The sequence below is a fragment of the Patiria miniata genome, unplaced genomic scaffold (genome assembly GCF_015706575.1).
Source record: "Patiria miniata isolate m_02_andy unplaced genomic scaffold, ASM1570657v1 HiC_scaffold_20, whole genome shotgun sequence".
Taxonomy (NCBI): domain Eukaryota; kingdom Metazoa; phylum Echinodermata; class Asteroidea; order Valvatida; family Asterinidae; genus Patiria; species Patiria miniata.
In genome coordinates, this window is record NW_024037059.1 from 6,611,587 (window position 1) to 6,638,911 (window position 27,325).

The following is a 27,325-nucleotide window of genomic DNA, read 5'->3' on the forward strand; positions in this document are numbered from 1 at the left end:
TGGTTAAAAATTTAAAATCAGTTACAAAGAAACATGAATCAGTACAGTACATCACGTTGCATAGATTATGGTACAAAGTTTACAGATCACTGTACAGTCGAGTCTCATTATAACAAACTCGTTCGGACCTAGCCAAATTGTTTGTTATATCAGAATTTTGTATTAAGAGGAACATCAGTCCCATTCATTGTGCACATACATGTAAATGCACAGTCGGGACCATGGCTTTATGTTTGTTATAACCAGAATTTTGTATTAACAGAGTTTGTACTAACGAGAGTCGACTGTACATCAATTACAGTTTTCTACAACAGGCTTCTGGATTGTCCAGAATCTATAGAAGTAATTATTTATTTTTTTAGGGGACAAGGGGGAGAAGGGGAGGGGAGTGAGCAAGAAGGGGGGTGGGGAGAGGGAATGGGCAAGCCTTCTTTGAGAAAGTCTCTGGATGACCTGGGAAAAAAAAGGTGCAAATATGCGTTGACCGTCATTCAATGCGCAATGTACACAAACCTCGATGCATTCAAATAATAGCACAACATTCAAGTCAAACAGCCCATGGGCTAAAAGCAGTTATCAGGATGCATCACAAGACTATTCAACCAAGCCGTCAAAGTTCAGGAAGTTCAGGAAAAATAACAATTACACAAAATGAGGTAAGGGCGGCCATTACTCCAATGCTGCAACCAAGTGGTGCAGTCAAGTCCATCACAAATCCACACAAGTCTGTCATGAGTTATCCCATCTCAAGTCAAGTCACAAGCTATTCATATGAACTGTCTTCCCCTGTTACTTGTGAAAGGACTTGATATTTAGTTGTGACCGGACCTGTGATGGACTCGAAGATGGAATGAAAATTTGCTCCGTGAATTTACTTTCAGTTAGCGCTTGTAGGCTGGTTGACTGCTAAGATGACTGGCCACAATTTACCATATTTTATGTCCAAAAGCAAGCTGCGTATTAGCAAACTCCAACATGAAACTGTATTTCACAAGTATTTTTTGGAAACCTTGTGTCGTGAAAAAAACATCACAGCATTTTCAAACACACATTTTGAATGAGTGCTTCACATACAGAAAACATCTTTAAAACAATTCAGCTGAAGTTTGAGATGACTGAGCAAACTATGGCAGGAAATACTGGTGTGGAGTTTTAGCCGCTGGGGAGGAGACTGGACGATCATCCGGTGTCTGTAAGGCCACTACGGTCACTTCTTCACTACAGGCACAATGTGAATCTGTCAACAACAAAACACAAGACTCCCTTGTTATTTTTAGCATTTACTGGTCTTTACTATTTCACGCAAGTGAGAATGTCAACTCATCAGTTTTCTACAGTATAAAGCCCGGTTCATACTTCACGCGAATGTGAATGCGAAGCCAATTTGACGTCACAAAGCATTCACTGCGAAATTCGTCCGAGGTTTCACAAGTATTTTTTGGAAACCTTGTGTCGTGAAAAAAACATCACAGCATTTTCAAACACACATTTTGAATGAGTGCTTCACATACAGAAAACATCTTTAAAACAATTCAGCTGAAGTTTGAGATGACTGAGCAAACTATGGCAGGAAATACTGGTGTCCACCCAGTCAGTAAGCAGTTTGCAGCAGTCTTACTTCTTTCATGTTTTTTCTTTTTTCGAGTTGAAATATGTTCAACTTTTACGAATTCACAGCGCGAATACTTGCAAGTCACAAATTCGCGTTCGCTTTCGCTTTCGCACCGAATATGAACCGGGCTTTAAGAGAAAACAGTTTGAAATTTTCAGAGCCCCACATTTTGAACCGGAGGGAGTAAGAGGACTTCACAAAACTAGTCACCTCAATAGTCACCATTAATTTTGATAGAGGTATCCAGACTGGAATGAAATAAAGATTGCATCCCTAATCAACCCATTACAGTCCATGTACTAGTCAATGATATGACCCAAATCTGGCCAGTCCAACACAGTATAACCCAGGACAACCCAGGACAACCCAGGACTATGCAGGACAACCCATGCAAACCCAGTTCAACGAAGTCCATGACCCAAACCCACACAAACCCTGTATGGTAGATTTCAACCCAGGTACCAGTTCAGTAGCATCTAAGCCGTGTCCAAAAAAATTGCCCTGTCTGGTAGATTTCAACCCAGGTTACCAAATCCACATCTGGTTAGGTCAAGTCAACTACCCTAATTCCCCAAACTCTGCCAGTTCAGTAGCATCTAAGCCGTGTCCAAAAATATTGCCCTGTCTGGTAGATTTCAACCCAGGTTACCAAATCCACATCTAGTTAGGTCAAGTCAACTACCCTAATTTGCCAAACTCTGCCAGTTCAGTAGCATCTAAGCCGTGTCCAAACCAAATGGCTATGGTCCACCAATTAATCCAAAACTTTTCGGGGCAACCTTAATTTTGTAAATCTTGAGGAAAAAAAGTCATTGTGAACTCACATTGGATAAGATGACCCAGTTCTTCAGGTCCTCCATAACACGTAGTCTCAGCTCCTCCACTTCACCGATGTTGGAATTTACTTTCCCAATGGCTTTTCCTTCATCAAATTGGCCTGCCAGAAGTCAAGGTCACAAGTAAAAAACAAAGGAGAAATTGGTTGTAACTGTGAAAATATATATTTATTGAAATTTATTACTCCGTAACTAAATGTGGGCTGATTTTTTTCGTTCAATCTCTCATTGAAAACTTAACAACTTTTGTATTGCTAAAAAATAGCAATATTTAAAGATAAATTCTTTTTTTTTAGGGTAAAACTGGAAAATAGCACAGCGAGTAAATTTTACAAGGAATCTCTCCATAAAGCCTTACCAACTTGAATGTATCCGTCTTCTGTTCTGTTCGTCTGGCCATCCTTGCTGTCATCAGCTTCTAAAATGCCCTCCTTCTTTTCGCGCTGATAGCTTGGAAGCACTTCTACGATTGTGTTGTACAACTTGTCGCCTGGGTTTTGTTCGTTGCTGCTCACAAATTGAAATCTGTGTCAAGACAATGCACAGAACAGCTGTTGGACTGATATACATACTGTACAGAAATATGGTATGGGTCTAGTTGGGATATATTTCACTTAGTAACTTTTCAACCGGAATATGTTGCATAAAATATTAATATAAGTCTTGAGACTCGGACTCAACCCAAGCAGCAACTCAAGATTTGGACTCGGGCTCGACTCAAGTTACTTCAAAAACTTTGAATGATTTGGGAGGGTGAACTTGACTTAGAAAGGAAAGAGCGTTACAAATCAAAGACATAAGATTCCATGTGGCAGTCATACTTACTCTTGTATTAAAATTGGTGGGACGAATTTGAACTTTACGAGGTCGCCGGCTGACGGTGTGGTGCCCCAGAATATATCCTCTCCTTGGTAGGCTTTGAGTAATGTGTACTTCATGTAGTGGTTAATGGTGGAGGAAACCTCAGCGTTGGGGTTGATGTGGGCAAACTGACGCTTGAAACCTTTTTTAAAATCCTTGTCCTTGGGAAGAGAAGACATAGGAATGATCATGATAGTGGCTTTGTATTGGAGGCCATTATTTCTTTACATGTTTAACATGCACTTGTGAAGAACACTGAGAGGCAACAATGACGATAAAAAAAGTTGTAAAATGCCATCAGCTTTCCTTGAACTTGCAGATGGCGCCACATTGCACAACTGATATATCCGAGCATGTACATTTTATGAGACCCCACGTGCCAGCCAATCAGAGCCGCCTTTAGAAGTTGTGACGGGATTTAGAGCAGAAATTCGGCCAAAGCTGTTGATTGGTCAACAGCTGCAATGTTGTTCTCATGCAACATCGGGTTACATAAGACAAGACAAAAGGCACCTGCTGAATGGTCAGCACACATATCATAGACGCTTGGATGGCAAGTAAAACTTGTCCAGCGTGTTTTGAATATTCGACTGAATCCAAGTTAGAATAATCAAATACATGTACTAAACTATTATAAGATGGAATTTTGCGTCGGGTGATATAAATCAAATTAGGTTTTGCCCTTCACCGACGTTTAAACACTGTATACTCAGTGTGTTACCTCCCGAGTGAAAGCTGGAAAAATCACTCGGGTGGGACTCGAACCCACGACCTCCTGCTTTCTAGTGCAGATGTCTTACCACTCGACCACCGAGCTAACGGGATCAGTCGAAGGGCAAAACGTCGGTGAAGGGCACAACCTAATTTGATGTACTAAACTATTATAAGTGTACGGCACTAATGGATGCACAGCACCCGATATACACAAATGAATAGAATGGACCTCTAAGGAAGTTCCAGCAAGAGATGTTTCACTTTTCTGTCAAAGCAACATCAACTGATTGTCAGTTGTACATGTTTACTCTACATATGAAGATCTGATTACGCATGTTGACTAACCTTTAATTTCTGTACTTTTCCCTTGAGAGACGAGTGCAATCCTATATGCTGGAACTGGGATGGTTTGTAACGGATTCGGTAAGCTGCCTTCTCTCTACTACAGTGTTTCTGCATGACAGACAAAATAACAAATAAAACTACATGTAAGGGTTCACGTCTCAGTTTTTGGGACGGGCCCTTCATACAGATTGTGATATTCAGTGATTAATTGATCACTTATGTGAGAAGAGATCTTCCCCAGAAGGATTTTATTAAACATTTGTTGGTAAATTACAAAAATCCATTCACTTACATAAATTAGCATTTATTTTTTTTTAAAAATTGAGAATCCATGAAAAAGGCTACAACAGATGTTGGCAAGTGAAACAAATATAGATGTTTGATTAAAGTAAAGTGGTACCAACTCTGTAAATAGTCATCTTTAGTTAAAGTTTACCAATATCCTCAACCAAATTGGCTGGCTATGCTAGTGTGCATGCAAAGGGACCTTCTGCAAATATGCACACTGGCAAACAAATGCCATGCCAAATGTTCAGTATGCACACATGTTGTAATAACATTACAACCAATTACTTGTGGGAAATTGGCCGTAACTATTCTCACAGCACACCTTGTTCATACATCACACTAAAGCAAATGGAAATTGACGTCTACAAGCAACAAAAGCAAAACAGCATTCAACGTTTGAAAACTTTTCAAGTCACGAGGGGTAAGAGGCGCACGATACAAGTGTTCTGTCATATTCCTTTCTGAATAAACTTAAATCAGAAATGAAGAGGATTTTCGTTTTTTTACCAGACTATTTGAAAACAATTTAGCAAGCCGTTTTGTCCATACTTAGAACATTGCAAAATACAAAAGTCTTGCTTTGCTTACAAGAACTGAATAGAAAACAAGGATGTTGCAGTGCACGGGTGAAACATATTGCCCCCCCCATTTCCAAATTGTAAAGCAAGGGCAAACAACACTGTAAATGCCTTTTAACTCCCAATCCCTTTTTTTAATCAGTTTTTAAGAGTTTATTCAGTAGACAAGACAACTAAAAAATAGAGAAACAGGAAAGTCAACCAAATTGGAGAGAAGTCAGCATTGTACTCACAGGGTCCTTTTCTGGGTTGCAAACTTTAACGTAGAGAATATGGTCCAGTAACCAGTCAATGGGCTTGTCCTTGTGGAACATAAGAAAGAACTCAACAATCATGTTCAAGTCACGGGTCTTGAACATTTTACCTGCAAAAAAAAGCAGCACGTCAATTGCCTTTGCATTTATAATGACATCTTCTTCATGTTCTAAGGAGTTGTTTCATGAAATATCCCGCATCAGCTGCAGCCAAGCTTATCTGCAATAGGTCTATATTGTATCTATATTGTAAATTGTCAGCATTGTTCATGAACTCATGACTACACTCTGAGAGATTACACATTCAGAGCGTCGATGGCGATACGTTTGAACATGCAATAACAGGTCTTCCCCAACTCTCTCTTTGTAACCCTTTACAGGATACGTATGCATAAAGTCCATAGCGTGTCCAAATTGTTCTGGAAAAGTAATTTCGGAGAGGAAATATCCCAAATTGTCAGAAAATCTGAGAGTTTTACGTACTGGCTCTTTGAGAATCAAGAACCTTGGAATAGACTGGTTAGTTCAATAAAACGAGACCCTCTTGCTTACCAATAAACCCTAGTGCAGAGAATTCTAGAAGAAGCCAGTTCTTGTTCTGTTGTTGCATAGCAAATGTCTTCATTGTTGTGAAGTAGCCAGCCTGCGCCACTAGGTCATCCTCAAGCTGTCAACAGAAAACAAAAAACAAAAATTCACAAGTTAAATAAGAGAGCCACCTCAATTTATAGAACTTACAGAAATGTCTCACATGCTTCTGTTTGCAATGTGAACAGTGGTGACTGTATTTCAGACATTTGGTCACCGTTTCTGACATTTATTAATCCCCTCTTACGTTTGAGACATTTTGAATGTCATTTTGATGTAAGCCTATCAAGAAACTTGCCTGTCAATCACCTGGAAATGTCTGACACTTAACATGGCCTGATGAAAGATTTCTTGATCTATAGGGTTATGTTTCAGAATGGGTTAACAGAATGTCTGAAATGTAATTATAAGTGGTTTTTACAGGTTTATGTTTCAGACCAACAAAATATGCAAAAATGTAAGAGGGGGTTAAAAATGTTGGAAAAGTTGACCGAATGTCTGAAATAAACTGTAATCGCCATTGTTCATGTTGCAGGCATTCTGTCTGGAGCAAAAGCGTTTCAGAGATTTCTGGTTCACAGTGACAGCAAATCAGCTTAATACATTTGTACATGAACTTCATAGTTCAAGTAAAGTAACTTTATTTTTGTGTCTACTGTGTTTACATGGTTGACCATCGTAATAGAGTGGGACATTTATCCTTTTTAGGTGTATGTACAAAAAGCAATGGGTATCTCTCTGTGTGTATACAGCAGAATGTCACATATGAGAAAGGTAGGGGATTTTTCTTGTTCAATGGACTATATGGATCCCAAAAATGTCAACACCCCGCCCAATAAATAAATACATACATACATAAATAAGTAGCATTGTCAAGTGCCTGGTAAAATAAATGCTGAATGAACAACCACAGTCAACAGTATTTGAAAATTTATCTGCATGTTTATAAATATGGAAAAAAAACCACGGAGTTGGATATTGTCATGGTTCCTCATTGTGGGCTGGTCAAGTACACACTAATAACTTTCTCCTGTTTTTGTTTTCTACAAACCGTTATTGAGGACACTCAAGCTCAATTACAGTCCTGTAAAGGAGAACATTCTAGTGACATACATGTTCAAGTGTCTAGCCATGGTGCCCTGTCTGTTGGCAAATGGCTGTGTGCATGACGTTTGACTTGTGCATCCGGGTACTGGTCAATTTACCACAAGCTTGGAGTGCTTTTAGCCCCTTCAAAATTAAACTTTAAACCCTACAAATTTCCATTTTATGTCAAAGGAAAACGTCTCTTTCTAAGGAGCCTGCTTTAAGTCACCTGAGTGCTTGATAATGGAAGCCAGTTGACCAAGGATAAAGTCCCTGATGAAGTCTCCAAAAATCGTGACATCCATCATGACCACACAACACTTTTAACAAAGCCAAATGTCAAGTGGGCACTTCACTATGCATAGGTTCCTGAGAGTGTACAATGTTTATTGAAGGACTTCATCAAATGGAGTTCAAAGGCTAATGAATGTTAGACATGCAGCATTTCCTTTTAAGACACTGCCCAATGCATACATGCTGATCAGTTGAATTACACCATTGCTTGGGACATACACGTCCTCTCGTTGCAATTTGTCCCTATGCATAAATACATGTGATTCATTAGCACTTCCAAATTGGCATGGTTATGGAATGTTTGAACTCTGCTGCAAATCAACAGACAAGAACTCCCAAGAAAATCCTGAACTAATGAATAGTCGCACATTTGATTTCCCAATAGCCATGTTGCACAAGGAAACAAAATATAATTGTTCCCAACAGAGTTTGATACAAGACAAATAATACAATTCATTTCCTTTACCTTATTTTTTGAGATTGTGACCTATACAACCTATTTTTTTTAAAATTAAATAAATATAAATAGTCATGTTGAAAAACAAGGAAACGGAAGTGCCAAAAAAGTAATTTACTTCATTTCCATTCAAATTGTGACCTATACACCCAAACAAATGGTTTCCAATTTGATTTCTGGTTTGTCCTGTGAAACCATATAAAAAAAAACCCAGGATATAAGCAATCAACGATCCACAGACAAGTTACCAGATGGGAGTGCAATGTGACAAACATATACCGGCCACATCAACTCTACTCTTATTTCTGTCTGTGAACCACAATAACTTTTAGAAATCACTTGAGTAAATTTGTCCCAATTTTGCTTATGACAGACTTAAATTAATTACATATCCATAATTACATAATATAAATAATTATATAATATTGCATGGCTTTCAGGTGGATACAAGAATATAGTGCACGAGCTATAAAAATATTGCAAGAGTGGAAGGCGAAGGCAGTATTGTTATAGTGAGTGCAATGTACATGTATATCCCCCGAGGATAAAAAGCTGTCATATATTATTATTTATGTCAGGCTGACTTGATCAGAAAGAAACAAATTTTATATTGTCTTGTAATAATTGACATCTGCCTACCTCACTTTCACATTAACGCAGAATATTTACTGTCATCTTGGTTGCTTGTGAGATATTTTCACTGTCTTTATTTCTCAAATTCGTTGAATTATTCTTACCGAAGCAAATCTCGCGCCACTCGAAGCTGCCATTTTTGGTTGTTGATAACAGTGTGTATCCCCTGCTGCCTGCGCCTATACCACGTGCTATGCTGTTGACTGATTGACAACTGTCAGTTTCTACGCTCTTGATTCAGTGGGAACCAGCAAAAGGCACGTCGATACCAAAAAATGCCCGGATGACTATACAATATCAAAAACAATATTGTATGGTCATCCAGGTACTTGTTCCGAAAGTAAACAATACGCTGGTTTATTTTGACTACTTTGAAGCCTGATATAAATAATATTTACGTATCCACTCCTTTTCCATTCCTTACCTGAACATAATATTTGCCTCTAGACTGAGAATACATCATAAGATATGAGAAGTCCAAGTTCTGTTTCGTTCTCCATCTGGGTACAACAAACAAAGAGTGAAACTGCATTTATTATCTCAAACAAAGACAAAGCCAACAGGCAAAAATGGCAATATGATAGAATAAAACAGGCCAAAGTGACAATATGATGGTATACAAATCATACTTTATATATCTTTTCAAATGCTTTGAAAATATTGTTCTTTCAAACTCTGACTCTTAACAATTATTTTGAGGTCTATTTTTAATGGTCAGCCATTGTGACATAACTTCCCTACAGAGCATGACATTTAAAATGAAAATATACCGGGCAAATGAGCTTAGTATGCATGTACATGTAGATCCGTGTTCAGATTTATTAACACTAGTGCAGAGAGTATATTCTGCTCTTCATTTCAATATACATTACAGAGAAAAACGTTGACAAATCCAATTAATTGCAATTGGGCATGATTTCATAGTTGCGGGCTTGTGTGCATAACCAAGGCAGCTCCGGCAACTTCAGACTCAATTTGTTGCATTGGGTCACGAATCAAGATAATATATCCAATCACGTCACTGTGACTAAAGATCAAAATATTCATGTATTCTGACGACTGTTTGATCCAGCGGCAGCTGTTTGGCTGAAGTGGCTGCTTGTGCACTACTGGTTCTACCAGTATATTATACTGCCAAAGGCAAAGCTCTTTTCAAACTTCAAACTTTGTAGACATAATATAAGTCTGTTGTCTGTTCAACATGAGGTCAGAAAGCAACATATGTATAGCACAAAGGTAAATGTACGCAATACCATCAAAAGAAAAAGTCTATGTACTCAGTGCGTGATGTTGATCTACCGGAATGTATGCCAAAAGTACTGAAAGACATAAGGGCCTTTCACACTGTTTACAGACTCCAGAGATTTCCGGAACCTCTTTCACACTATCAAGAATCCAACGTGGCTTTTTACACAGGTATGGCGTACTTCACAGGTAACATCCAACTCTGGTCAGGACCAGGGTTGAGGGGTTCTACATCCATGGGTAGAGAATCCCACATCTACAGCCCACCCGTGTACACACGTTGTAAGTGTGAAGGGTATGCCTTGCCTACCCGTTCCCAAGGGACCCGATTCCAATTAAGGTGGACCAATGTTTCTTTCAACACGGGTACGCGAGATGATGGTGTCAGAAAGCCTGTACTGAAGCATTGCCACATAGGCTGGTTTAAAAATAAAGGCTGAGGGTTTAAATTGAACAAACGACACTGAGAAAAAGTATTTGATGTGCTACAGAGTGACAAAGGATTAGCATACTGTATGTTAGCTAGGAGCATTATGCAACATGGTAAACAAGCAGGCATTGAAATCACTGAATTTCAAATGACATAGAATGGAATCCAATGCCTTTGGCCCTGTAGCCGATTTCATAAAAAAGTGTGTAGCTTATGCCATGGGTGGGTTTTACGCAACAAATTTGTTGCATAGCTGCGCAATAAACTTTCAATCGATTTCACGAAACGTGGCGTAGCTGCGCAACGTTGTAAATAATTCAAACATATTGGATGAGGATAGTAACAGCTTTTATGACATCTGTTTCTGTATGATTTCTGTGCGATCAGGACACAGTCGTTGAATTACCTCTGCCCGCCATTTTGGAAACAAGTTTGTGCAGCATCTCTAACAGTTTTGTCACAGATAAAACGGTAATTCATATACTTCAAAAACAAAGCTGTGAGTGTTCAATCGCTAAGCCATAATGTACACCACATAAAATGACTGCATATGTTACACAAAAATGTAATGTGAAAGTCACAGACTTACGCACTGTGCACAGTCACAGACTTACGCACTTTACAATTTTCGTGAAATGTGTCATAACTGAACAATTACACAGTCTGAATGTTGCGCATCTTGTGCAATAAAATGTAGCGTAAGTGGAGTTATGCCATTGCGCAAAGTTTCCTAAAATCGGCCGCTGCTCTCTGACCATCCTACATTTGTTTTCAAATCATTCAACACATTTTTCTTTTCTCTGAACACTGGAGTATATCAAAAAGGAAATCTGTGACAGGAACCAGGATGTGACATCATTTGATGGCTTTTCACCATAACATTTAAAAAATGTGTTTGCTCTGACGTTTTCTGAGGGCTATAGGATGTATGCTAAATTGTTTTTTAACTTTCAGAACAAAGTATTATTGCATCCCCTAAAAGTTGGGTGAAATTATTTTTCCCCCTGAAATTTGAGAAACTCCACCAGAAACATAATCCTCATTCTGTTAACTGGCGAGAAGGATCATCAACTTCAGAAATTAATTAAGTTTGAAGGTGAAAAACTTGACATTGTTTTGCAGATAAGAGGATGAAGGCAGTTGAGTTTGTCAACATTCTCTAAAAAATTGACAGGACATCTTTAGACAAACTTGCTCCAGTATGTGGAAAGAAATGATTCATAAAGAACAATCAATTGGAACTAATGATCCTGTGTCTAGGTTAAGTTGTTGACATGAAGGGGGTGCTGACAGGCAATACAAGTAGGGCCAGCAGGGTCAAGAGGGGTTAATGTAGGGTAGTCCTGCAGTCTGCTTATGGGCGACTCAGAGTAATTTCAGACTGTAGAGCTGTATTCAGTTACTAGAGAGCTACCTCACTGTACACAATGTAGCCTGCTGGGTGCATCCATGTCTGTGTACAAACCTATGGTGTGGTCAATAATTTGTATGGCTTTTCAACAGCTATTTGCATATCTGCATTTGTTTTTGAAATGTATGTTTAAGTGAAGCCAATACGCCCAAAACCCACATGCACATGTAGTCAATGAGCATTTCATTTCAAGGCTCGGTGCAAATGCACAGGTGTGCATACGCACTTCCAATGATTTTTATACATGTGTATATAATGATGTATTCTGTTCAGACTTTGCCTATGCTGCCACATTTGTTGAGCTCACACGTGGAATTCCATTCCATCTTATTTCAATATGTTCTACAATCATGCACATTCATTCAAAATGTCTGCACCCAGAACACATCCGATAGCATTGAGGGCATGGGGAATGAGTGCTTTAGTCATTCAATATAGCTCCATGTATCAGACACATGAACAGACCCAAAAAAATGAAGTACTACAGAAAAAAAACAAGTTCTTGGAGCATATTTACAGGTATCATGTTTCTATACAGGGGGGACAAAGTTTGGATCAAGAGGGGGATTGGCTGCCAAGAGGAGTATTTCGCAGGTATTTGCTATGTTTTTCTGTATGATTTTCCCTTTTTTACAGCCTAGGGGGGGGGGGGGGAGAGGGGTTTAAACACCCTAATCCCCCCTATAGATCCTCCACTGCTATACTTACTTGACTCTATCCTGAGTGTCCCCAAACGTTTCCCGGACGGCATTCAGGTCAGGGTAGTAATCAGGTCGGGGCGAGATAACCTCAAGGAGTCCAGAATCCAACTCGGGCTGGAAACTGAAACAAAAGTATGCAACCGTGCTACGTTATCAAAATAATAAAACAGGTGTAGTTGTTTGCAAAGCTCTCCTACGTGTGTACTTATATCATATGAAATTAACATATGTGTTTACCCATCTCAATTGAATTAATGCCAAACATGTGGGTGTGTCCTGCTTCTATTCAGAACTTCCGGAACCGGTTTCAATTTGCCATTAAATTTGAATCAAGTTAATAAAAGATTTGGAAGTTGCATCAGAGACTATTTAAATCGAAGAACACATTGAACCAGCGAATGCATAAAATCAACGGCTCCACTAAAATAAAAGGAAGTAGAAATAATTCTATACTAGGCGAAAAAGTATTGGGCACTCTTCCCTTTTCTTTTTGTTATTGATGTGCAACCCTTCCTTTTGTTTTCCCTAGAACAAAAAAATTGATGACATATTTTAATTGCTGCACAGTTTCATGGCTGACATGACATGCCTTTCTTTTGTTAGTTTCAAAGGACATAAACACTGTTCATGGTTATTTAGTTTCCAACTTACTTGCTTTGAATAAGAGAAGCTTGCTTCCGTACAAAGTCTATATCCACCTGAAAAGAAGAAGAGGTGGCAGTATACATCGTAAGGTAGGAAATTATTCCTACAAAATCGCTTGAGGAAAGCGAAAGACAACTGATTACCGCGTTGATGGACTGGGTGGGTCATAAGGTGAGCATACAGTCACAGACTTGCAGTCAAGTGTGTCACAAGTTAATCACAAGTCATATGTCAAATCATAAGTCAGGTCATAAGCTAACAGGTCATGGATAACAACAAGAGAATGCAATTGTCACAGTTCATTTGAATAGCTTGTCAAGTGACTAGGGACTCCATGACTTGTGCTTGACTTAAGAATCACTTTAATTTAACGAGATGAGAGAATGCACTTCAACTGTAAAAAAAAATCATGATGAAAGAGTAACCCGACCTTAGCTTTTATGGCCAGGTGATTCAAAAGTTAAACATTCAGCGTGTCTCCCCAAAAAAATTGTAGCAGTCAAACTTTTTTTTTTCTGAGGCAACAGAATCGGTTTTGCTTGTAAAAATAAAACACCATGAGATGATAGAGTGTTTCTTTGCCCTTGAAAGGATTTTTGCTTTGTGTGATTTTGACATTTTGTTTAAAAAGTTACGGCAAAGCTTGTAAAGACTGTCAAAATCTGTTTGAGCCACTTTTCAGATGATCTGGTATCTAATGAAAGGCATTCACACACCTTCTTGGTATGTGAATGCCTTTCGTTAGAAACCAGATAATCTGAAAAGTGGCCAAGGTTTGAATTCAAGTCCTTTCATTTAATTAGCTGTATCTCTGAACTGGGATGTCTACTGCTATCTGTGCGCAGGCGTGAGTTACGTTACGAAACAACCACTAGTCGGCTAATGGTCCTCGCCCTAGCTTGCTCCCAGCTTCTCTATGAAATATCCGCCCCACGATGTTTGGACCAATCATAATGGTTGATTAATGTCCCACATGCGTGCAGAAAAATCCAACAGACATGCACATGTATGCATGCAACACGCGAGTCTGGAAATGCTTTTCTGCTTGAGACAGGCCCACTTGTTGCCTGTATGCATAGTGGTGGGACTTTAATGAATCAGTCAATTGGATCCAGGTCTACCCTGGCCATGGCTGTTTCTACATGTCCATACCTCTGCAATTAAGACCACAATTAAACAGTCTATTTTCTCCTCCGGCGACAAGCCTGCGACCAGCGAGGACAGTGTCTCCATCAAATAGCTCTCCACATCTCGCTTGATGGTCGGCACACCAATCACCATGGAAACTGCACAATAAAAGGTCAAATTAAAAGGACAATTTGTCATCGCAAATCATGCGTGGTAATATCAATACACGCGACAATAATGGCTTTAAGCTTTCTGAATAGCAATAAGAAAAAATCAATATAATAGCCAGGTTTCTAGACACAAACATCTGTTTGCCACTAAAAGTTGATGCTATCTTTTTTTTTCTATATTTGGATCCAGCACACATCAGAAAAATGAGGAACAGTTGGATTCTGTTGGATTGAGCATGCCAGTCATTTTATATGTTCAGGCACCCAACAACTTGGCAAGTTGGATTGTGTGGGAAAGTTGGATTGAGCAGGAAACTCATATGAGTAACTGTCGGACTCTGTTGGATTTAGCAGGGTAGTCTTGGGGAACTACTAGGGGGTTAGGCTTTTAACATAACTGAGTATGTGATAGTATATTGTACAACAAATTCTGTCAATGTACATTAACATGTAATATTCAATATGTACATTGCGCATAGCTTTTCTTTATCAGTAAATTAGGACAACAGCGAGCATGTCCATACACTGTTTGTACTACAGTAACTATGTGTTTTTAGAGATATGAGGTGTCAAATATAATGGGTAAAACTCTGATCACTTTTCAGAACATCCTCCCACAGAATAAAAAAACCTTCCTTTTCAGAGTTCAGTAGAACTTGTGACTGGAGGGAAGGCTACATGTACATAGTTACTGACTAGGTATTTCATCTTCCCACGAAGTTATAACTTGCTTGGGACTTACAACACAAGTAACCTCATGATAAATCAATAAATGGTGCTGCATAGCTGTTACTGTGATAGGATTAACAGAGTCAATCTTTTGAATGCAGCTGGAAACTAAATACAATGTACCGTTAACATGTAGGGGAATCATATGAATAATGTTGGACGTGCCAGTTGGGATGAGCAGGTAATGACATTAAATGTGACCGGCTCCACAAAAAAGGGTATTATGTTGCAAAAAAGTGAAATGGAGTTATATACATGGTTAGAAAGCCCACAACGTAAGCTTTTATTTGGTATATACTAGAGCGCCATAGCCCCTCCTGTTCTGGAGATATGATGTATTTGCATATTAATTACTTCCTCAGAGTTCAAATTGCACAACTGAGAAAACAGGCTTTGAAATAGCGGGCTTTGTTGTAGAACATTAGAATGATGCCCATAAAATGGTTGTTTTTTCCACTTTGTTATCAAAATCAACATTTCTGTGAATGAAACCTAAAACTGTAGGTATTAAATATGCCATTCATGACATAAAATGAAAATCACATTTTGACAAAATTTTCACCCTCTCAATGTTGAGCAGGCCATTACACAATAATGCTAAGGGCGACTTAATACCCTTTTTTATAGAGCCGGTCACAAATGTGCAAGCAGGTGGTATGACAATTCTATGACTGTACAGCTGGCTATGATGAAAACTGGATGAAACTATATCACATCCACTAAAAGAATGTGTACGTACATGTACATGTATACACCCAGAAATGAAAATGATCTAGATTATGCTTTCATTCAAGATAAAGTTCTTCTTAAGTCACACATGTCTTAAGAAAGATTTCAAGGAAAAGTGAATTTTGATCTGAATTCCAAAATCTGAACCTTTCCCAATAGAATCCAACACCATTAACAGATAAAAAGTCTTCTTAATGCTGCAGACTTATTATGTTCAAATGTGTGCTTCTCACACATAGACAAACTGACATAATGGATGTATTGAATTTAAATGCAAACTAACGGACAAAACAAAAGCACACATGTATACATGTAGTATACATATTCACTGTATAGGTGCAGACCATGGACGCTATTGAGGGTCAATGAGAGGACAAAACAACAACTGTATCAAAATATGGACCTGTGTACACAGTACGTGTTAACTGATTTGACTGTACTTGTATTTCCCTCGATTCACAAGTAATAGTAATGAATGCACTTCGAACATCTTTAGCTTTGCACATTTTTATCAACTGTTGAAGCTTCTAAAACTGAAATTTAGTTCCAGTTCAAAATATATTAAGACTCCATCCGGCACAATGAAATATTAACCCTAACCTCCCCAACTGCATCAAAATCAATCAATTTTGCTGGATTTTGGGGGACTTGGTCAATCAAGCAGGCCTGGTCTGACTAAATATTGATAGTTTACGTATGATGCATGGACTTGGGCCTGGAGGCCTAAAGCATGCATTGGAGGTAGTGAGATTGATGGATTTTGGTGGACTTGGTCCAGTACTTAGTAAAAGACAGTAGGGAGTTAGGGTTAAAAAGAGTAATTTATGTCCTACTTTCATATGTTTGTACTTTAATGCATCCTTAATTTCATTGTTTTGATTAATTTCACAGCCTTCTTGACGTCAAAATCTAAATTGGAATCGTGACTCAGTAATCTCGGATCGTCCTCAGCATGGCAAGACTGGAAACGACATCAACGACGCTCCCAAGTCCCACTATAATGAGTACAACTCAGCAACCTCACAGGGGGATTCGATCAGTCCGTGCCGGAACCAGCCATGTAGCAAACGCTAACAGAAACTCATAAATGATCAATTAACCATGACACTGAAGACTGACGAATCACACTACAAAAGCCTGTCGCATTCATGCCGAACGTGCACAATCAACCGTTAAGTGTGCCATCAATTTCATTTCAAACTCGATATAATCATTCTGTCACCAACATTCATACAACAGAAACGGAGCCTCTCTTTATCTGGGCGAATACGTGTACAATGCCCTGAATTTTCTGCAACCTTTACATAATGGTACACATCCATGTACACCTACACATTTAATATCTGACCAATAAAAAATATATCTATTGTCTTGTGGGAACACCCTATGCCAGTTTTCTGAAGTCTGTCTCTATGTACATGTACATGTACACACTGCAAACAATTCCAATACAAACCTGAACAACGTAGAAAAGAAAAAAAATTGACAGAAATATTCCTCAGTTTGTCTGTGTGAAGTTGCTTGAACCTGGCGGTAATCCCACTGGGTGTATGTATGAGAGTGGTTTAAATTCCATTTCCTTAGTCAATCTTGAGTTGAGAAAAGTAGTAGAGCAATCTGTGTTTTCTTTTAACGCATTTATCTGAATCAGATGATGATTGATTGACTAAAGAATGCAAGGCATTCACACACAGAAAAAGAATGAATATTTATCAGCAGGATCTGTTGATGAGTACTACCGGAATTGGCGAACACTGCCAGATGTGATGCCCGGGAAACGACATACAGACTTTGAAACTTGTGCAAGGTTTTCATTTCTCAATATTATACTCTGGACAATTCAAATGCTGAAATTTGAGCCACTGCCATACGATACTTATATGGGTCGCCTGGAGCTTGTATCGAGTTTGGACATTTGTAAGTTCCAGAAATAATATTTCAATATCAGCTTGTCCCAGAGGTTTGGGGAAATTAATATGTTGCATCTCCACAGAGAATATCAGTGTGGAGGAGTGTGGATACCCGTACATGTAAGCTGGGCACGTCATTAAAGGTATACTCCATCATTTTGTTCGTTTGAAGCAACAAAAGGGTTCAAAATCTAATGAAGGATACTGAACAACTAACCTGATGAAGTTTCAGCTAAGCTTCAGCTGTACATATCGAGAAAAACAGCATTCTAAGATCTCAATTTCAAATCAAAAGTTACTGAATCATGTTTTGAATTGTTTTGAATTGCAGCCATACGCGACGTAGCGCACTGATCCGACGAATTATAACAACCGCGCGCGCGTGTGCGTCGTTCCAATACTTGTGCGCACTGCGCTGAATAACAAAACGAACTACTAATTTAAATTTTCCTACGGTGCTTCTTAAGAATCACCGTTGGAAATGCCTTCTTTCGTTGATTACTTCAAATTGACAGCTTCCCAGAAGGAATAATTTCACAGGGAGTTTAGTTCCCTTACTATCTTTCAACCAAGTTTGTTTTTCAACAATAATTACGCCAGTACTTTTCGGATAGCTGCAAATGATGGACTATAGCTTTAAACAAAGTCTTGTTGGGTTATGTACATGTATACTGTACACATGTAGCCTATAAATGTACACATACATGTACTTTGAACATGAATGGTTTTAAATTAACTTTACATGTATCTGACATTTATTTCAAAGTTGTCTTGCCATGCATGAAAAGAATGCTTAATTATCAGAGATGGAAATGTTTCCCTTTCAAGTTGGGAAACTACCAGCAATATGTATTAATTTATAAAGCACACATATCCACCAGTATTGATGCTTGCCAGGTGCTTCATCATTACATGAAACACTCCAAAGACCAATGCTGAAATTTACTATAAAAGTGAGCGAGAGCGAAACTGAGTGGTTTTGCAATCAAGCAGCCCCTCATTATTCTGTTGACTGACCAGAATGAAGAGCTATACAGAGCCAAAAATATTAACAAGATTTCAAATAATGACCATACAGACAAAACTAAACATTGGATATTTGCATGTACTGCGGAGACACATGTGCAGATGGGTATGCCAATACAGCCAGGTTAGTGCTAGAGCAATTAATCATAAAGACGCTATATCACCGGCAACTTTACCACCTTTTCTTCTCCTTCCATCCGGCGCGCAATTCCTTCTTTCAGCAATGCAAACAGAAGGGTGATGATTCCGAAACTTGTGTCGCCCATCCAGGTGTCGAACCCGCCAATGGACTTGGCCAAGTATGAGGAGGCGACTGAATAATTGATGTTGTCTTATCAAGGGTCGATATAAGGAGCGCGGGTTTCACTTGAGTGCCTATCGAAAATTAGGAATTACAAATGGTCCTCACTGCAATAAATAACAATCATCGCTTGACGGCACAGTCTAATGGGAATATGCAAGCAGTGTGGCCAAATTAGAATTGCCAATATGGCATGACACATCGCGGGATACCCTATCTCTTAACACTCACTAGATGCCTTCTACAGTACAACGTCGCTTTAACGAACACCATCCATTATAACGAACACTTGGCTATAACGAACATATTAAATTCTATTCTAATGCGCAATCCCCAAATTTATGGAATGACCAACTTATTTAATCACTGAGAGAGATTTCAAAATTTGGCAGTGGTTAAGACTGTAAGATAGTTGGGAATACAAAAAGTGCGCTGTGGTGAAACACATAACATTTGTGAATGCAATGACTAATTTCAATACTTGTGCACATGTAGGGTAGCTTGCTGAAACCAACAGCGACAGTAAGATGAGTAAGATGAAGACAAGAAGCCTAGATATTTACTGCACATAACAGAAAACCAGTCTTTTGTTTACTGCAAAGAGTAACCACAGTCAATATGAAACTGCACACTGTTGGGCGTCGTTGAACTGGTGAATTACAGTGCATACATGTGTATAACCTCGAGCATTTTCATACACAAATGTTTTCACAATCAAATCGTCCCTGCAGATTCTGATTGAATCAATATGGCCATGCTTCATGCTTCATTAGGATGGAAATTTACTGGTACAAATCTGTAATAAGATGACCATGGAACCAAATGAAAACTGGCCTTGGTGACCTTGCCTCTAATTACTAGATATGTACAAGACGTAGATGGCAAAGACATTGATGACTGGAGTATCAGTATTTTAGCTACTGTGGATGCATGTACCAGCATAAGTGCGACATGTTTGTACACATACATTTTGTAGGTGTGCAGGTGTGATGTTTCATACACTTAAAGTCACCTTCTTTATGAAAAATGAAAATGAAGGCAATTTCAGAGTATAATTTCAATTACCCCCTCCCCCCCCCCCAAAAAAAACCCCATACGCTCGGGCCATTATCCGAAACCAGGCCCCTAACTAGTTTTAAACGTATACATTTGTTTATTGCACATATTTATTCCCATTCATACAATATACCTTTTCGATCAAAAAGTCAAAATACAATGTAAGTCAAAGATTGACAAAATTCCAATGATTTTGTTCAACAATTTTACTTCATGTTTTGTGAAACACCCGTCTGGCCATGTATGGCATTTGCCTTGCGCGCATTACTAAAAAATCTCCTTATATGGAGATTGGCACGTGCGTGGCGCTTACGGCGCAATGTGGCGCAGAACGCAGCAGTGTTTTAAATGTCAGTTTAAACCACCAATGTGACGGGCTCTCAACTTACAAGAATGGGTAAACTTTCTCAGGTATTTATGAATATCATGGAAGAAAAAACAAATAAACAAACAAAACCAAAAACATTGCCTTTGGTGCATGTGTTTCAATCTGAACAGCATACCATGCCATCATTCTGTAGCTTATGTAAATTGTCAGTAAGTTTCTTCTCTTTTTAGCTTTTCTGCAATGTGCAGAAAAGCCATTGTTTTTCTTCTGATCCCATTGCATTGCGGAAAAGCCATTGTTTTTGTTTTTTTGGCTTTTTGTTCCTTCTTCTTTGTACATGTTTCATTTTCGGGGTCACTGAATTTAAACAGACTTCACTAACTTAATGAAACTTTGCACAGACTGAGACCCTGTACTGAACTCCTGCATATTACTCTGACATCATGATAACGTCATCGTGGGTCACGTGATGTCATCTTAAAAGTGGATAATGTACAGTTCTTTTAACGCACATATAAGGCAATGTATTCGATCATCTTAAAATTTGGTTGTTACATGTACATGTACATTATGTGAATAGTATGCATAATATGGAATGACGTCATGATGGCGTCATCAATTAATTTTTATGAATTTGTTTTACTTACAGAAGTATTCCTTGGTTCAATTTTAAATTTTTCTTAACAGTGGTTTGCATTATTTAGGAATAAAATTAATTGTTAGGACTTCCTTCAAAAATTCAAAACTTTGCAGAAAAGCCAGTAGTATTGTCCATTGTGGACAATCAACATTTCTAGTAAAGGAAATTCTCCAACTACAAACCCAAAGGCCACTCGAGGTGGCAGCAATATGTACGAAGAAAAAAAAATACAGTTAAAAAGAGAGATGGAATCGGTTAATATTTCACTTCGATTTATTACATCCTCTACGGGCAACTCCAGCGTTATGAAAGGAAGTGCAATGTCCGTGACAGAGCCAGTTAACCTTGATATCTAATTAATGATTCAGAGAAATGATTGGAACACTCTTGGTCTGTGATCTCCAGGACCATTAAAAGATTATGGATGTATTAAGATGTGAAAAATACATTTGCAGGTTTAGTCACTGAATTCTTAAAAGGCTCCATCACAGACATTACATGTAAGTATCAATGGAATGGCCTCTTCGATACAAGAAAAGACAAGAGATCATCATGAATAATGTTTGACTGCTATCTGTCACAAAACTTGAAAATTTTGCAGATGCTACATAAATAGTGAGCTTGTGACCCCAGCCACGCTAGGAAGACTGTGCAGCAACTGCTCCCTGATAAGGAGCCAATAAAGCACCAAGGGTGCCAATAAATGGCATTCACAATGCAGTGTGCATTCAAGCGTGTGCCTTGATGTGGCTGGTTATCAACTTCACGGTTGACTTACTGCATATATTGTTGACTAGTTAATCATCTGTCTATCGATAGTAACATTTGGTATCACACTGCATTCAGTACGAGAATCCTCATCAATATTAAAAAAGCCATCAGTCACAGGCCAAATTCCAGGTGTTGGCTTTCCCATAATGTACATTGTATAATATTGTGGATACAAAGTTGGATTTGCGCAACCAACTTAGTTTTTTTTTCTTTTCAGAATTGTATTATCTACTTGACATTTACCAGAGGAGTTGTGTCAACTACTCAAACTTAATTTTTTTTAAAGTTGAACAAAACAAAATTGACTGCAGTGGTGTTTGAACCAGTAATCTCTGGATGACCGACCTTGCACGGGAAATGGATAGCTCAGTTGGTAATCCGAGGGTCTCTGGTTCATACCCTGGCTGCTCCAGTCAATTTCCTTGTTCAACTTACTGTAAAGCACCTAGTCAGTTTCCCTTCGTGGTTTATTTGAAAATGACTAAATGTGAACAAAGGTGTGTAAATCTTAATGCATATTGACACACTGCTTGTGCACACAAAGACTGGAGATTTCCATTGTTGCATAATACTGGAATTCAGAATTCTGCCTAGGAGCTCGGGGGGGGGGGGGTCTTTTATTTAACAAATTTTGAGTAACACATGCACTTGTGGCCAGTCAATAATTCAGTTCTCGCATGGTAGACTGGTTCCTTCCCCCTTTTAGAATCCATAATATTGGATAGGAACCAGTCTACTCATTGGGCTGATCTGGGCCCAATTTCTAGGCTCTGCTCACCACAGAATTCCATGCTTATGATTACCATTTTGTGCTAACCGCATTAGCAGAAAAATTCTGTGCTAACCCTGTAAGCACAGAATCCTTAGTTACGGGATATACGCATGCGCAGAAGCCAAAATTCCTTGCTAACCTGTGAAATACGCTTAGCGTAAGCACGGAATTTTCTGCTACAGTATGCATGCATTTTTTACTAACAGTAAGCAGAGTAATGAAATTGGGCCCCAATTTGTAAGCACAGCACTCTCTGTAACCCATATGGAACATTGTTGTAACCAACGGGACACTCAAAGTATGATATACATGCATGTAGATATCATCAATGGCTCAACGTCAACAATCAGCAGGGGTATACATTTAATAAAGCAAGAGAAAAGTGCAATCACCTTGTGTGACACCTTTGGATAGATGGAACGCGGGCTGGAGACTGTCCGGCTTGCCAATTAAATGAGGCATGTACTGAAGAATTGACGGCAAGTGCATCATACTCCAATTGCCATCGTTCTGCCCTTGTAAAAGCTGCGAGCGGAGTTCTGCCGGGGGAAAATAAAGTGTAATTATGGCAAAATTAGCAACAACCTTCACGCAACGTAAAGTAATCAGTGAGGTGGCAAATTAATGACAGGTTTGACTATTTGACAACATACATGATACTTTTGCATAACTTGCTATACCCATAATAAGGGAATAAATGTGTGTTTGGGAGGTGTTAAACACTATGTTCAAGACTGGTTGGAGTCTGGAATGCTGATAATTTCCTGAGCCGAAACAGACGGTAATTATCTCGCAATTATAACTTTGAATGAATTACACCACTTTTTCCATAGTGCATCGTTGGCCAATCCTTTAGAATATTAAAGTATCTTATCATGGATAATTTCTGCTTGATTTGGTTTATCTGAGTGTGAAAGTAAATTATTTGAGTTTGATTCGGTTTAGAATAGAAGCTGCCTGAAGCGGGGCCCTGCCGACAAGACCATGGCCATTTTTGGTTGAATAACTAATGTCGACTTCACAAATTCAACCTAAAAACTTTCGAGTCAGTTACACAGTTTTGTTGAAGTGATCCCAAAATGTCTATTCTTACTTGCTAAAGTCTCGTGGCTTGCCTCAGACTGTAAGAACTGGTTGGAGATGTTCCCTCGTGCTACTTCCTCTCGTATCTTCTGGATTTCTCTTTGGAGGTGCCTGACTTCGGCTTTCCGCGTGTCACTCTGCAGCTCTGTGTTGCGTATACGTACCTGCAGCTCCTGTAGCTTGGCAGTGTACTCATACACATCATTATCATCTGTCAAATGACAACAGAAGGAAATTACTTGTATATGCTGCTAGGTGAATTTGAATACACTCGTCCAAATGATAAATTGCCTGGGCTGTAATCAACAATGAATTAAATGTAAACGTGTACGTTTACACTATTTACAGAAGATAGCCTGCCCGAGACCGTAGATCTGTTTTCAACAAATGACATCTCTTGGCTGTAATCGACAATGAATTAACAAATGTTCCATTCATGGGACTTGTCAAACACCCTGAAATAATGGCACCAATTATTGTAAAGTATCTTGCTTAAAGACACAAGTACATGTACAAAGACATGAATTGAATATGTACACGTGCATGTATGTATACTGTAACCACTGTATCTTGTTGCTCCATTACTATGTTGCCTTTTTTAAACAGTTTTCTGATAGATTTAGGGCTGTTCTGCTAGTCCACTAATTTTATTTGATGTAATGTACAAAGACTATGCTATTTGTTTAAAGTGCACCTTTTTGAAGGATTCATGAGCCTTCCTAACATTAACAAAAACTACGAAGGCATTATGGTCAAAAAAACAATGTGAAAAGAACACAAAATCAGTTCAATGGATTACAAGACGAACAAGAATGTTTGAAGTTTTGTATAATTTCTGAAATCATACTTTGTGTAATCATGCTCTGAAATTCACTGAACCAAGTTGGTATCATTGAGAGGTGCACAACTGACACCATAATACTATTCAGTATTTCTGTTCAAAAAATATATATAATAAAAGACATTTAAGCTTAATATTTGTCCAACATACATTCACTGTATATGAACTATCATTGAAACAGGGCGAGGTACAACACTATGGAAAATGTCATGTACTTGTTCAATGTTCATATAATTACACCAGTTGGCGTGTCACATAAAAGTAGTCATTTATCTAATCTCTACTCTACATACTACTCTAATGACAAATTATAGCCCAAAGCCCCCAAACTACCCCGCCTGTTAATAGCGTTACTCCCTCTACTGCCCTGAACCATCCAGGCTCTGTATGGTTTTATGGATTCACGAGGGGATACATGAAATGTAACAAAGCATGTCTTGTCACTCTTTCTTTGCAATTTATTTATTATTATTATTAATATTTAACCATCGGGACATACTAAATTTCAGAAAATGGGAGTAAGTCGCATCCCTCTAGCCTGTCTGCCTCAAAAATTAACATTTGAAGAGGTTTCAAGCAATTTTGATAGGTAGAGTGGATTTTCTTTATAACTAATAAACATCAATTTTACGCAAACAAAGGCATGAATTTGATAATGTAATTTTTTTTAAACTGAAAACATTTATTTTAAGAATTTATTTGATCAAAAATTAACAGTTTTAGAGCCTATTAGATACCCTGGATTGTGATGGTTCAAAGGAGAAAATATTTTGGAGACTTTTCAATGGGCAAGTGAAACTCAGCAAACTTCAAAAGCTTGGTTGAAACTAAAAGCGTAAAACAAACAGAGTGTCAGCCTTTTTCACATGACAATATGTACCCATGGATGCGTGAATAATCATATTCTGAAAATGTAACGAATGTGGACTGAACAAAAAATCCTTCCTCCCTTTGGAGAAAAAAACTTCAAAACAAAACTCATGACACAATGTTACGGAAAATAGATCTTATAATGACAATACAGGAATAATAAAAGAGAATGTTGTCAACTTGTCAGCTATCACTGTAGCTGCACCACGATTTTCTTTTATTTTGAATTTATTTATATGTTTTCTTTGACAACTTTTTTGTAACAATATTTTTCTTTCACAATATAGGCCCTCCTGACCATTAAATGAAGTCTTAATATTTTATTACAAGAATGTTAACAATACTCGCGAATAGGTAGCCAACCCAATGATTTTTGTGTTACGTACATTGTACCAAACAATACAATGCAGCACATACTTACTTGTTTTTATTAAATATTTTATTGGCTGTGAATTTCACATTTCACATGCATCTCAATGCTGTCCAGACTATGAACAGTACGATCTTTCTGTCATGGCCATCCCATGTACTGGCCCGGTTATACATGTAGGCGTATGCCTTAACTTCATTTCCTGGAATAACGTTACACCATACATAGGATATACCATGGAGGAAGTGTATGCGTGTACTGTAATACTAAAAGGGTGAACATGGTGAGAAATGCCCCCGTCTTTGGGACTACTTATTCTAATCCTAGTACTGGTACATCATACATAATATAATAATAAGCTACAGAAATCCTATGTCATGATAGTTACAACCGTTTCGTTTATAGTACAACTACAACCTTAACTTAAGTGACAAATGAAGACTAAATTACAAAATTAGGGAAAGAAAAATACCCTACCAGTGTTAGTATTACTAACTCACCTGTACGGTTAAGCACAGCAAAGAAAGAAAACGTAGCAAAAACAGAGCAGAAGACAAGCCAGAATTTCCGCGTTCTTGGGCCCATGAGTCCCCCCGTCTGAGCGCTCTACAAGAGCCGTACCTCCGGCCAGACAGTCGGTGACCCCTGCGGGCGATCCAGCCGGCCTGACGTAGGCTAGCACTGGCCGGACTCTCCTGTAACCAACACAAAGTCACGCCGATCTTGGACAAAGAATACCATCAAAATATGTAATCCTGACACTTCACCATGACCAGAGTGTGACTTTACACGACCGACTGGCCGTCATTAACCATGTAAACGGAACAGTCCTCATGTTTTGTCGTTGTGTATCGACCGTGCGATGATAATAATCGAATGGACGACGTACAATGCAACGATTATGTCACGCCCCAACTATCGCATCGGTCCCAACTATAGTTGGGACTGTCCCAACTATAGTGCGGCAGTTGGGTCGGCCCAACTATAGTTAGGACTGGAGTTGCACCGGATGCTTCATGCTTGATAGATCTTGTTGGATTAAATGTTCCGCGGCGCTGGCACCGTGTATTCGTCGTGCATGCATGCCGCAAGGTTGGCCGGTCACGTGGTACTGCCTAGTTGGATGAGTTGTCCAGCTGCTGGGTTGATTGTCCAGCAACATTTTGCAAAATTCAAAGATTGCCATGGCCGGCCAACTAGTATAGATGGGCCCCACCCATAGCTAATGTCAAAGGTCCCAAGTAAAGTCGGACAGTATGTAACAGAGCTGTAAGGGAATGTTTTATAGTCGTCGTACATCAATGTAAACTATAGTTGGGACCATTGATCTCCATATACACAGACTGGATAGGACATCGCGCCGTGTTTGTGCACGAATGCGCGGCTGAACAATGGCGGCGCGTTTACTGTCAGACGGGTAAACGCGCATTGTGCTTTCACTTTGTTTACTTTGGAAAATGGATTGTTTAGTGAAATTTTTCTTACAGGAGGGAGTTCAAGCGCTCCTCCAAAACAATCTTAAAAAAAACCCTGAACGATGAAGAGTTACCCTCCAAACAGCTTTTCCACACTTTCTTGATATACACTTTCTTATTATGCATTTTCGAAATTCAAGAACCCCCC

General features: G+C 38.7%; 1 protein-coding gene across 1 annotated transcript; it reads right to left on the minus strand.

The window, feature by feature from the left end:
• Nucleotides 1-264: 264 nt before the first annotated feature.
• LOC119728654 (alpha-1,3-mannosyl-glycoprotein 4-beta-N-acetylglucosaminyltransferase B-like) lies at nt 265-26,598 on the minus strand. The gene is made up of 14 exons (XM_038200963.1): nt 26,203-26,598; nt 23,632-23,832; nt 22,931-23,077; nt 14,131-14,264; nt 12,985-13,031; nt 12,341-12,454; nt 8,971-9,046; nt 6,041-6,155; nt 5,468-5,598; nt 4,369-4,476; nt 3,274-3,470; nt 2,807-2,973; nt 2,437-2,549; nt 265-1,237 (listed from the first exon to the last, which is right to left on the minus strand). Exons 1-14 carry the CDS (start codon nt 26,285-26,287, stop codon nt 1,208-1,210), a joined length of 1,665 nt encoding a protein of 554 aa, XP_038056891.1. The 5' UTR covers nt 26,288-26,598; the 3' UTR covers nt 265-1,207.
• Nucleotides 26,599-27,325: the final 727 nt, after the last annotated feature.